The sequence below is a fragment of the Helicoverpa zea genome, chromosome 5 (assembly GCF_022581195.2).
Source record: "Helicoverpa zea isolate HzStark_Cry1AcR chromosome 5, ilHelZeax1.1, whole genome shotgun sequence".
NCBI lineage: Eukaryota > Metazoa > Arthropoda > Insecta > Lepidoptera > Noctuidae > Helicoverpa > Helicoverpa zea.
In genome coordinates this window covers 5214606-5228226 of record NC_061456.1, presented here as the reverse complement: position 1 = coordinate 5228226, position 13621 = coordinate 5214606, and the positions used below count along the sequence as shown (strand labels likewise).

The 13621-nt window shown below is 38.3% G+C and overlaps 1 protein-coding gene across 1 annotated transcript; it reads right to left on the bottom strand.

The window, feature by feature from the left end:
- Positions 1-930: 930 nt before the first annotated feature.
- Positions 931-8714, bottom strand: LOC124630832 (cuticle protein 8-like). The gene is made up of 4 exons (XM_047164852.1): positions 8703-8714; positions 3220-3462; positions 1452-1618; positions 931-1085 (listed from the first exon to the last, which is right to left on the bottom strand). Exons 1-4 carry the CDS (start codon positions 8712-8714, stop codon positions 1019-1021), a joined length of 489 nt encoding a protein of 162 aa, XP_047020808.1. The 3' UTR covers positions 931-1018.
- Between the last annotated feature and the right edge of the window lie 4907 nt (positions 8715-13621).

Here is a 13621-nt window from a genome sequence, read left to right as displayed (position 1 = left end):
GACTGATAATCTGAGCTAAGTACCTATTTGTAGTTACTGCAAAACAACACATTGTAGCTTCCAATTAATCTTATTTTTGTTTCCTACTCAATTTAAATTGATCAGTATTTGTTTTATTTTGAAATAATTATAAATAACGTCAAAGCAAAGGTTACTTTTTGCGCCTGATTAGAAAATTACAGCAAAGTGGCCGGTTTGTGTGTCTAAGAGCCCTGCCTCATTAGGATGCCAATGGCGACAACTGCATTCGGATAGACTGGAAGCCGACTCCAACTTAGTTTTTAAACAGCTAGGTAAAATAACACATAAGTATTTGAAATGTTTTTAATGAATACCCAATACCCAAATACCCTAGGTCATGACTTTTTTCATTTTTAAACCATATAATTGAATGTCGCTCTCGCATATGTGTAGGACTTGATCAAGGCGTACTAAAACTTTAAAATCTACTGTAACGTAAGTCAGAATGCTGGGTGTTGCTATTGGTTTCCAAGTAGGGTCGAAGTATACCTTATAGATTCTTACGACATAAAATATTACAATAGCGCTCTGCTATATCCTCTTCATTAACGTATTTACTGTAGGTATAACTAAACTAATTAAATTATTTATTTGTAGTTTAGAAGCCTTTTAGACTTCACTATGATTTTTAAATTGTTATTACAATACGCCTAAATTTAAAATCTGGCTTATAAAACTATTTCCTATTTGTTTTGTTTCTCTAAACTTTTCTTAAGGATCTTTTCTGAAATTGATATTTCCAAAAACCCTATACTTCTGTAAATAATGAATATTGGGTAGCAGCTCGGGATGTACCAAGAAACTTTCATTGAAATGTCTCAGATTTTTTTAAGCTCAGTTACGGAACCATCACAACCAAAGAAAAAAAACTCCACAAATAAAATTAGCGCTAATTTTATTTTGCGTATAAAAGCATTCTACATGTATCAATACGGCAAGCATACAGTCAGTCTTGTTTGAGCAGCAGTCAGTTCTGGTCGCAGTGACGTCATCACGCTCAGATGTGGTGATGAGAATGATGAACATGATGGTGAGGCGACGAGTGGTGAACGATGGCGTTGAAACTGGAACAGAAGATTAGAATATAGGTAAAGACATGTTTAGTAATATTGATTGAACTCACAGAACATACTTTTTAATATTGAACATACTATTACTTTTTCATACATAATATAAATGTACTCTGTTTAACATCAAAAATGTAACCCCTGTTTGATTATCAAGAAGTTACAAGGGTAAAATTCAATATGTTAGGAAAATTGCTGGAGATGCTGTAGTTTCGATCGTGAAGTATTTTCAATCGAGCCCGTAAACAACATGAAATACTCTTAAGAACGGTTTTTCCGAATCTTAGTGTTTTATTTTAAACCAAGATATCATTTTGAGGATTCGATTCAGCTCCTTTCCACCTCCAATTGTTTTATACTTACCCGGTGTGGTCATCAGCCTTGTACTCCACCTTCCTGTACCTGCCGTCAGGCTCGACGAGCTCGTACCCTCCCTTCACGATGTCTCCATGGCGCAGCTCGTGTTGAGACTTCACGTCACCAGTGTGGTGGTCGTGGACGGAGTACGCGAATTTGTACTCGGGGAATGCCTGGAGATGAAGGAATGGTTTAGAGATTAGATATGGTATTCTGTTCGTTAGAACATTTTTTTTGTTTCAATGCGTTCTAGTTTTTTGATAGGTACTAAGTATGTTTTGTTTTGTATAGGTTAAATCATTTTGCGTCGTCATGGTCGTTAACACAGCCTAAACTCTCTGCGCAGTGTCTTTCTTTTTTGTTAGGATTTTCAACAATCTTTGTTTCATTGCTTGTGGTACAAATTGTTTTAGCTTTTCTATCATAGGAATAGATTGTTTTTAAATCTGCATCTAATGGCATGCACGATTATAAATGTATGTATCTAGGGCTGCCATCTCGAATTTCGTCAAACCCGGACGAAGATTTAAAGAAACCCGGACATTTGGCGAAAATCGCTTTTTATCCCGGACGAGTCCGAAAATAATATGCAAAGAAAACAAGACCTAATTTTCATTTGGTCCGGGTTTTCCCCGGACACTTCTTGAAACTCCGCCCGGACGGCCCCCGGACGGTCTCCAAACGAGGACAAATCCGGGGAAACCCGGACGGATGGCAGCCCTATATGTATCTAATGTACGCATAATTTCAGCACCACAAAGCTACTTTGTCCGTGAGAATACAACCACTGTCCTTGTTTTGTTTAAATGTCAGCAGCTATTGTGTTGACCACTTTATAAGATTTGATTAAAATTCAAGTACCTAATAGATACAAGACCGCCCTATTTATGTTCTATCATAGGGCGAAGGTTTCAGATTTGAGCACTACGCTTGGTCAGAACTTATTAAAGTTCCCCTATATGTATCTACTTGTTCCCACAATAACAAAGAAATCATAAGACATAATTGGCCCTACTTGGATGATTTAGAAGCACTTACAAATAATTGAGAAGCAGAATCCGGCTACCACAAAATTGCTGATTATATGACACAATAAATCTTAGCTTCGAAATGCCGTCTAATAAATGGTATCACGTCATGGTCGATTAGATACTATCATGGGTACGACTTAACAACAAATTATATGAACAATAAAATCGATTTATGTTTTACCAACATTTATTTACCTTAAGATACTAGGGTTAGTACATAAAAACTGGACTGTATACAGGAAGTGGACGGTAATGTAACCACAGACCTTTCGCTTGCTTCACAGAATATTTTACCGTGCAATTACTCCTCGGGGAATTCGTTGAATAATTTATGTTTCTTTAAGAAATGGCTGGTTATTTTCACGCCAGTTTTAAAATATCATTTAGTATGAAAAACTATTTTGTTTGACTGCTTTACAACTGCTTTTGAGGCTGTAGTAAAATCCTTAAAAACGCCCCAGTGCTATGATTGCGGCAGACATGTAATTGTGTTGAGGATGCTACCATACACAATTTATAAGTGGGCTGGTAGTAATGAGAACCTTTTTGGCTGTTAATAGTTGGTAGTTATAGGTTGTCAACACAATGTCGATATAGAATTCGAACTTGAACAATAAGACTAAATTAAAACTTTTGTTGCCATAATACTTCAAAATATATCCACTTTGTAGTAAGATTGTCCGATGTCTATCCAACCATATTCCATATCCCTAAAATAATTTCAAAAATAACAAACCACTTACATAGTGATCATGGTGTGGTATATGGTGAATAATAGGCTCAGGTACGTGGTGATGAAGAATCGGCACGTGGTGGTGAATCGGGATCGGAACTATCGGTTCGTGGTGGTGATGGATAGGTATCGGGTGGTGCGGCCCGTCGTGCTTCTGCAACTCCTGGTGGGAGATCGCTGGGTGGTGGTGATGGTGGTGGTGGAACGGGAAGATCGCCTGACAGGCTGATACCACCGCGAAAAGTGTTAGCACCTGGAAAAGAAGTAAATGGATAGGTATGGCTTTCATTTCTTACGAAAGCGGGTGTTTAGTATGGCTCACTCGTTTTTGAGAGATAATACATCTTTATCAAATACGAAAGCATAAATTACTCTATCCTTCTTTTAAGCCTACTAAATAGATGAACCTTTTTCCATTTTTCAGACGAAGGATAGTTTTATCTTGACATGTGAGCTTAATGGTTTTAACTTAAAGAACAAAAATTAATAGTCTTATTTAATGCATTTATTTTACATTGTGATTTTATATCTGTACTGCAATAATAGTATCGCTTAAGCATTGATACTATTTCCTTAATATTAAATTGTTTACAACTATAATAATTCCGTGTAAGGTAAACGCGGGTGAAGTCGTCATGCCCCAATAGTCGTCAATTAATCTAAAAACTTTTATTTATTATTTCTACTGAACTTAAAATGGCCCGGTTTATATGTCAACATATTGTTGATAATATATTGCACAATTGAAATTACAATACGGGGTTTTAACATTCATGGCGTCTGAGATATGTTATTCGAAAAGTGTGTGCCCTAACAAAATAGTTTTTTCGTGAAGTTCAGCTGTCAAAAGTGAAACTCAGCACGTGGTTTTGTGCTTTGATTTACATAACTCCAGTGGGGTCTGTGGTATATTTCTTTATTTAATTAGATAGTTAAGTTTATTTGCTAACGATGTAATATGCAATTTGGAATACTTTTAACATAGAAGATATATTTTTTTAATGTGACATCTATTGGTACTTTAAAACTCCTATTTGACCCAAAACCCGTCAATTTTAGAATTATTATGACGACTTCTGGGACGTGCTCAAAAGTTGCACCTAAACTCGTCATAATGAGGATATTTTGTGTTTTACAGTACAAAATGCGAATAAATAGCTAATATCGGGACTTTTACAAAATTGTTATCTCTCTAGAACAAACATATTTAAGGTTTAAACTACATTTGTTGATAAAACTGCGTTTCTTTAAAGCTTTTTCTTAGGGGTACATTTTACTCTCCTGTTTCCTATAAGTATGCACTTTCTACGAGTGTTTTTTTTAGGTATATGTTGGCCGCTGTAGGCCTCCGCCATTCGATTAAGGACACACGATACATATCTACCGCTTTGGGTACAACTACTACTAGCCTTTGTTTCTACTACGCTTGGATTACAATTTGTGGCAAGCAAAAATTGACTGTTCTTACACTATGCTTTTTGTTTGAAATAACTGCATGTCGTCACGCGTATTGTACCGCGTCTCCCTAACTTACTTTAATAGCGCCTATATAAAAATTATGTCATTCAACTAGTTTTGACGCAAAAAATATTAAAATCAGTTTTAAAACTAAGATGACATAGCTTCCATCGCTGTCACTGCTTTGCTTGTCGTATTCGATATTGATGGGTAAAGAGTAATCTTAGGGTGCGTCCACATCTGGCGAATGCGCCGCGAATGCGCAGCTCGCGAGCCGATCGCGAGCTGTCCGCGAGCTGCGCGCGTGCATTTTTGTTCGTGCGCCGCTTCTGCGCCGCCCGCGCGCAGCTCGCGCGCGACCTAAGCGCCGCACGCGAGCGGCGCGCAGGCGGCGCGCGACGTCTGCCATCTTCGATACTACTGAGCCAATATACGGAACTGTAAGGGCGAGAACTGATTGCGCGCAGATCGCGCGCCGCTCGCGCGCTCTATACGAGCCTTGCGTGAGTTGCGCTAAAGAGGCGCACCGAACTATTGCAGTGACTGCACGCGCGCAGCTCGCGGACAGCTCGCGATCGGCTCGCGTGCTGCGCATTCGCGGCGCATTCGCCAGATGTGGACGCACCCTTATAGTTATCGGCACGAATCTTGAGCTCTGTCTGTCTGAAAACTAATACAGTGCATCAAAAAATTGTTCCTCATCGCTGTCAGTGGGTAATGTACCCAAAAGGCTGGCAGAATTGCCACGTTGGATGGCAATGCTCAACCTCTGTGCGAAATAAAAGCCAGCCTTTGGGTCCCGTGAAGTATCAACCAGGCGCTGGGAAATATCCTTAACAAGAAGGCGGGCTCTCGGACCCCACGGCCCAAGAGTTTCAACCCCAAACGGCTCAAACATGTACTTGAATATAAGGTTACTATATTTGCGCCGCTTGAGGTTCTCTGCTTGCGCAGCGGCGGAGCCAGCACAACATGCAGTTCCGGGATGGGAGAGTTCCGGGAGATGGCGCAAGAGTGTCGATGCATGTCGCGTCCCACACTAAAGTCCTACCCAACTTCCACGGAAATAGCGACATGCCGTCTGGTCTCTTGCCATTGTCGCGTACCAAGCCATTTGGTTCGAGTACGGCTGGTACGCCGACGGCAACAAGAGCATTAGCATGTCGTGGTATGCGGCCGGCACTGCGGCTGCACGACTTTCCAAGCATTTAAAGCCTCGGTCAGGCATGGCACCTCAAAATTGACCAGTGTGGTGGTCTCACAGACTTTCATATTTACAAAAATAATAAAGGGGGAAATATTAAAACTAAGTATCAAAAAATTCATCCGCATCGCTGTCAGCGGGGATCGTGCCCAAAAGGCTGGCTGCATTGCCACGCTGGATGGCAATGCATATCCTTTGGCCGAAGTATAGGCCAGCCTTTTGGTCACGAGTGGACTCCACCAATCGCTTACTGATTTCTTGAAAGAGTCTGTGGGCACTTGGGCCCCATGGTCTCAAGCTTTCAACCCCAAACGGCTCAAAAATGCAATTGCCGGTGAGGTTTACATGTTTGTGACGTTTGAGGTTTTCCGCAGCTGCAGCAGCTGCACCGACACAGCTCGCGGTACTGGGAAGGTGGGAAGGTGCAAGGGTGTCGACGAAGGTTGCGTCCCACACCAAAGACCTTCCCATCTTCCAAGGCATTATAGACATCCCGTCTGGTCTCTTGCCATCGTCGCGTGCTAAGCTCTTGGGTTCTAAAACGGCTGGCACTCCGGCAGTGACAAGAGCACGACGGATAATGTCATTTATGCTGGTGTGTCGTGCCATGCGACCAGCACTTTTGCCACAGGAAAGACCATGGTGCCCAAGGCAGTCCACAGATTCGCCGCACTGACAGCGATGCGGAGCCCCAGTGGGAGCGCCGAGGCGTAGGCATGTAGCGAGTCGGAATGTTGTGTCACCCAGCATGGTCCCAACGCTGGGTGACGGCAGTGCGTGAAGCCATAGCCTGACTCCCACTCTCCCACAGCCAGTAGGCGGTCACGCTCAGCAGTATTGACAGATGTTTCAATTAGTTTATTTCTCTTCAATCTGCAGAGCGGCTCGTCCCACTGTCTCTGGGAAGCCGGGTTGTCAGGGAAGGCTGTATTTGGGCAAGCCACTTTCCAGGCGTTCATACCATGCACCTCAGAATCGATCAGTGAAGGGGCTTAAATTTTGCTGGTAACTCCTTAGTGCCGCAGACCGAGGATAGGAACGCCGGTAGACTTAAACTGGAAATTTTGCGGACGCCGAGGCCACCGAATCTGATCGGAAGGGTGGCTTGAAGCCACGCTCGGTCGTCCAAGGCCAAATTAAAAAGAGATGAAGGATAGTACGGATAATTTGGTCAATTCTGTCTAAAAGATGTGGCTGCTTCCATAAGGGAGAGGAGCGAAGGTTGTATATAAATTTTGGGAAGACACAATATTGGTTTTACAATTTAAATATTTTAATAGTAATAATTTTACTCGTGCTACATATGCACATGACTGCATGGTTATATGATTGATCACGAAATATAACATATATTTTATAGACTGATTTTGTGATTCTAAGCGTTTGATAGATAGGAATATAAATTAAAATGTAACTATGTATCTGTTTTATTGAATACCTGCTCTTCTAACAGATTATGACCTGCTATTCTAAATAGTGATTTGGTTTTCTATCTATCTACCTAATGTTTCAAAGGCACAAGTATGCTTAACAAAATCAAGCACAAAAAAATGTACATAACTTGAACTTTATGTTCAAGAGCAGAGAGTTCACATTAGCATTAAAAGTTGACGAGTACTGGGAATATTTGACGAGTATCCGTACAAATCAGACGACTATTGGTACAAATCGCCCTTTTTTTACTTTTGCCTTAATAAGTATATAAACCCATGAAAATGATTAAAAAAACATTAATTACTTAGAATAACGAATAAATACTCTATCACGTCATGCAAAAATTTTCATTTTATATTGAATATTTAACACACAGTAGCGCTTCAAAGTCGGTGATTTCCGAAATCCGACGAGTATTGGTACGTTTACCTTACGTCTAGTTTTATTACGATAGCGGAATTTAGTTCATTGGTACAAGTAAAACCATAAATAATCCATGTTGTCTTACCTAAATCAAGGACTAAAAAAATATTATGTTATACGATTTTTTATTCTGAGATAACTAATTAAAAAAATAGTATGAATTGATTTCAAAGAAAAATATTAAAATTAGAATTTTCAATATTCACTTAAAAGTAAATATCTCCGTAGTACATAAAATAGGGCATTACTTTCACAATATTGAGCGTATTTATACTATATCCCCATAACCATATTACCACGTCTAAAAATAGAATTAAATGCTGGAGACGCCATATTATCTAACATGATGTAATTATTTAACTTTATTCATTTCCCTGTAACACTTGTACTTACTAGTCAGCGGTTATTGAGAGTATGTACTGTGTTAATAGAACTATTATTGAGATAAAGTTATTCGCATAATAAACATTTTTATGATAATTTTATGGCGGTGCTTGTTAAAGCAATCATGTTATATAAATAAGGGTTTTCATAACTATTATTAAATGAATGTAACGGTGAGATAATATATGAAAATATTGCAATAGTAATTCGCTGTTATTTATATAAAAAAATAATACTACTAACCGGAAAATTGAAGCTATTATTAATTAGACATAGAGTGAACGATACGGGAAATATGAATATATTTACTGAATTTAAGGATGCTTTTATGAAGTATAATCAATAGATTTGTAATTCAAATGGCAAACCATTAGTAGGATATTAACACCACTGCTTATAAAGGTACGCTGTACTGGAATTTTCTCAGTTTCGGGGATGTGTTTACGTTTACGAACAAACATTTCACACGCACAAATGACGAACTAGCGAACTCGGAACCCCAAAAAGCTTGACGTCCCAATGCCCCATCTTATGAGTAAGAACAAAAGACAATCACGCTTTTAGTAAATAATTATGAATTAAGAACTTACTTTAGCAAACATTTTAAAAAACACAAATTAGCACCAAATATGTTCTCGATATGAATACTAAAAGACAATACTGCCGCCAACTTTGCTTCATTAGTTTATATAGAGGTTTTAATTGTGGGAATTATTAGAGCAAAAATCCATTGATCAATTTCTCAGGGTTTGCTAACCGCCCCTGCTATCGTAATTGTGGAAGTATGCGTGTAAGTACATATATCGAAGCCGTATATAACGGATGTGAAGTTTAAACGAGCGCCAACTATAGTTCGGCCATTCAGAGAATGCGTTCCTGACACGTCGCGATTGAACTGACGACGTAACTTTGCAATGGCGTTGCAGTTACGATAAAAATATTTTTGCTGGTTGTTTACCGTTTTAACAATTGAGGAGCATTAAAACAACATTATTATATCAATAATCAATGAATGTAGTTACGTCGTCAGTTCAATCGCGACGTGTCAGGAACGCATTCTCTGAATGGCCGAACTATAGGTGAAAATCACCAAAATTATTGCAGGAAAATATGTTTTTTATGAATTATTGTTTCAGAAATACCTGTCAATCATAGCACTTATATTTTATATAGACTGCTTACGCTGGGCGATTCGTAACTCACAATTCGTACGCAATGCTAGCTTGCTACTTGAATATACTAATTAAATGTGATCTTCCAACAGCAGAAAAAACAAAGGAAGCGCGACGGGAAAAGTGGCAAGTTCTACGAAAAATCCCTTAAACCAGGTATTATATTATTTGGTTGTCTTAAGTGCATGTGATCGAACCAGCGTGTATTTTTTGCTCCACCTTTTCAATTTCGTTCAAACATTCGTGGTATTGAACGTAAAAGAATTTGAGTTGCATGGTATCTGTTGGTACTGTAATTACCGCATTTTTAAACCATTTGTTTCGATATAAATAGTGCCTTATTATATGTTCGGTTAAGTAAGGTATTTATAGTTCGGCCATTCAGAGAATGCGTTCCTGACACGTCGCGATTGAACTGACGACGTAATAACATTCATTGATTATTGATATAATAATGTTGTTTTAATGCTCCTCAATTGTTAAAACGGTAAACAACCAGCAAAAATATTTTTATCGTAACTGCAACGCCATTGCAAAGTTACGTCGTCAGTTCAATCGCGACGTGTCAGGAACGCATTCTCTGAATGGCCGAACTATAATCGCATTCAATAAAACCAATGACCGCATAGCATGTTTCCTGTTCAGAAGGACACACGTGAACTGGGTTGTATTTTAGATTTTAAGATGAATGACTCTTTAGGCTGAGCGCTATTGATAAGAAAAAAAACCATAACTCTCTCTTAATGGCCACCCTGGTTGTAGGTATCCATCATGGTTGTGTTCTTACTTTATGGTTTGATCCAAATGGACTACCAATGATGGTATGGGATTATTTTTCAAAGTTCCTTGACATGTGTATTTTGATTTCAGGTGTCAGGAATGAAAATTATAAAAACACAGCATACAAATACATGTTTTTTTTTTAACGACGTCAAAAATCATCAAATGACCCCTCTCGCTGTGAGTTAGCAGCGGTGAGGGAGTTTCAGACTCTTACTCACTAAAAACCGTCGTGTTCCGTCATAGGCCTTTTATGTACCAGGGCCGCGGTATCTCTTTCGAACAACCCGCAGCCCCGGCAGAACAACCCGCAGAAATACATGTGTTTGGGCAACAAAAGTTGACATCAGCCTATTTATCTGCTCTTCTATATATATCAAATATTCATTATTACCTACATTAGATTTAAACATAGCAACCGCATATATTGCTGGCTATTTCTCAATATGGCGGTAACATAAACATGTAGTAAGTAGTTACGAATATGTCTCATTGTCGCGTTTCTTTCTTGTGATACTCGCACATTCTCACGTGAATGCTATGTGCGACAAATCGTCTTGAGTAACACTTTACACTGGCCTTATGTTAACACTGTTTTTATACTTGAATAATGTTCATAATGGCTTAGAAAACTTTGTTTACATAGGTACACGTTTTAAGGTAAAACTAAAATGAATCATTGATTTAATAATAATATATGAAATCAACATCATTTGGTGTGGAAACCGTCCTCGATCTTTCAAGAAAAGCCACCCCCTTCATCTGCTGAGCCTTTCCCCAACTATGTGTTGGGGTCGGCATACATTATTTACCGCGCAACGGTTGCTCATTATCTAACATCCTCTACCCAGTTACCTAGGCATCCCCGTGGGATACCCGTTTTTAATTCAAATAGCTGTTGAGCTGTTAGACGCCATTATTTCAGATTTTCTGCGTTCCATGTCAATGCTGTGGTATCGAAATTAAATACCAGCAAACATCATTAGTGATCTAGTTTATTTTTCCTTCTGGGTCTATTCAATTAAAAGGTACCTAAGCACTGCGACATTTTATAATTTTATTGATGCAATTATGGTAAAGCGCGGGTAGTTTTATGTTCGACAATGATTGGGTCCACCGTGGTCGGGACATTAACCTTTTTCCTGAGGCAAACGTTCTTATTGATTTTAGTCAATCGTAGAATAATGACATATTTGATAATGCGTAGGTATTGAGGCTAAGCAGTCTATTAAGACTCAGTAGCCCTAAAAGAGATAATAATACAGGAAGTCGATTAGGGTTTACAAGGTAATTATTTTGGCAATAAAAGACTTTGTTGCAATCGTTATGATAACAGAAGACTAAGCATAGATATTATTTAAGATGATTAAAATGTAATTAGATTTGAACTACATGTGCTGAACAACCTATTTTTCGCAACTAACATCACACGACACAAGTCCACCTTGTGCTTAATATATTTGTTCTTTTTCTTACTGTGATAGCGTATTAAATTACTGTATAATGTTGATAATAATTACTTAGCGTAGCCATTTAAGTGAAATGAGTGTTCATGTTTAGTGGTTTTGTTTTGTACTGTTATTACTCAGCGCAAACGAGGCATGTTGCACAATAAGAACAAAGCACACTAGTAGGTACCTACTTATAACAGTGTTACACTTAAATTGTTTTCAGGTCAATGTCTAACCAAGGAGGTAGTGGACGCTCCGTCGACGCCTGTTTACGACACATGAACTAGTGAAACATTATCGCTATCTTTAATAAAATCTATTTTGTTTGTGGCCAGTATTGCACGTGGTCGTGGCCTAACTTTCCCCGATTCTAATCCACTTACAATTGTTTATGTCAGCAGTTTCTGTGTCAAATGGTACTTCAGTTTTGGACAGTCATTGCATGTCTTCTGAGATGTTTGCGGTTTGTTGGTTAATGTGACATCTAGCAGTGCAATGCTAAGTAATTCTAGCGTAAGTATGACCGTATGAAGGCGTCATGTGAATTAAATATTATCAGGAAAATTCGAAGTGTGGAATGGTGATGCAATTTTATAAACTGATCTTCATTTCATGGTTTTCTATAATTATCTTACTTTCGTAATTACATTTCTATGCATTTGTTATCAAAAACCTTGTGGAGTACGTGATCCGTATCATAAACAGTGCTATGAATTTACACGACATTAATTTACGAGTTTAATTACTGACATTATTTACAAGGCTGTAAATTCAATTAACAAGTCAATTTGTTGCGGTTTATGTATTTTGGGTTTGTAACGCCTGCGTACAGAGCATCAATTACAAGGTATAACCACTGTGAAAACTTAGTAAGTAAAGTAAATGAGCAAGATTGAAAACGCAATAGAAATTAATTGACCGCCAAACATGCTTCAGTTTATATTTCCATCTAAACACTTTAGTATCACTTTGTTGGAAAACATAAGGTTTATAAGCAGCCAAGAAAGTCTAAGAAATTACAAAGACTAGGGGTTAAGAGAAAACATGTATGTACAATGTTTTGAAGAGTTTCCGTAGAACACAGATATGGGTATGTGTTACCCAGCGATGAGGAAACAAAGCAATTAAATCAACTCTATCTTTATGCACGACGCGTAAAATTATAATTGTTGGTAATTTCTTAGTACTAGCGCAAGTACAAGCGCGTGGGAATATTTGTATAGGCGGTAAATGTAGTACATACATACACGGAGTGATAGCTGAATGTGAAGAATTGGGGGCAAAATTTGTTGAAAATATTCAACTTGATATGGTTAATTTCAAGTTCAGCTTTAGCAAAATATTCATTGGCACAGAGTCTCAGATATTTTATCAAGTAACTGAAGTTTTAGACTGCATTTACAAATGTATTGTAGCTAACATAGTGTTCCGTATTATAATCTCATTGCCATTTATTTCCATGGACTCATAGAGTTCTCGCTCGTTGCCATGGCGAATTGCTACGGCAACGCTGAACGAGTTCAAACCATGAAGGATTTACACCATACTGGGTGAAAAGAATTTTATTTTTGTTCCCTATTTAGCGACAAAGTAACAACCGTGACTAGCCCCTTATAAACAATCTTTAATTACCATCGTAATACAGAAGTTGTACTTAATATTGAATTGTGGGCGTTTTGTCGTAAACTTATAGTTGACGTTTATAGGCCCTAAATATTAAGTAGATTAATGGGTCAGGAAATGTGGGTTTAAATATAGATCAATCAAAAACGAAACAATGAAATTGTTGGCAATTGTTCGGATTTTGGTTATGAATAATATGACGTTCTGATCTTGGTGGCAACTGGTTCAAATTGAAAAGTATTTTTAATATTAGATAGCCTATTTATCAAAAAGACCTGTGACCCGTGTAAAACCGCAGTTAAACGGCTAGGAATAGATTATTACCATATGTATTTATTATTTAAATATAGCATAGAAGAATGTAAGGCATTGTTCTAACTGTTAGCACCTAGAAAAACTAAGTTCGGCCATTCAGAGAATGCGTTCCTGACACGTCGCGATTGAACTGACGACGTAACTTTGCAATGGCGTTGCAGTTACGAT

Coding starts and splice junctions, on each gene's coding strand:
- LOC124630832 (XM_047164852.1), bottom strand. Junction 1,619..3,219: donor TACCACACCATGATCACTAT/GTAAGTGGTTTG, acceptor CTTCATCTCCAG/GCATTCCCCGAGTACAAATT. Junction 1,086..1,451: donor AAGGCTGATGACCACACCGG/GTAAGTATAAAA, acceptor CTTCTGTTCCAG/TTTCAACGCCATCGTTCACC.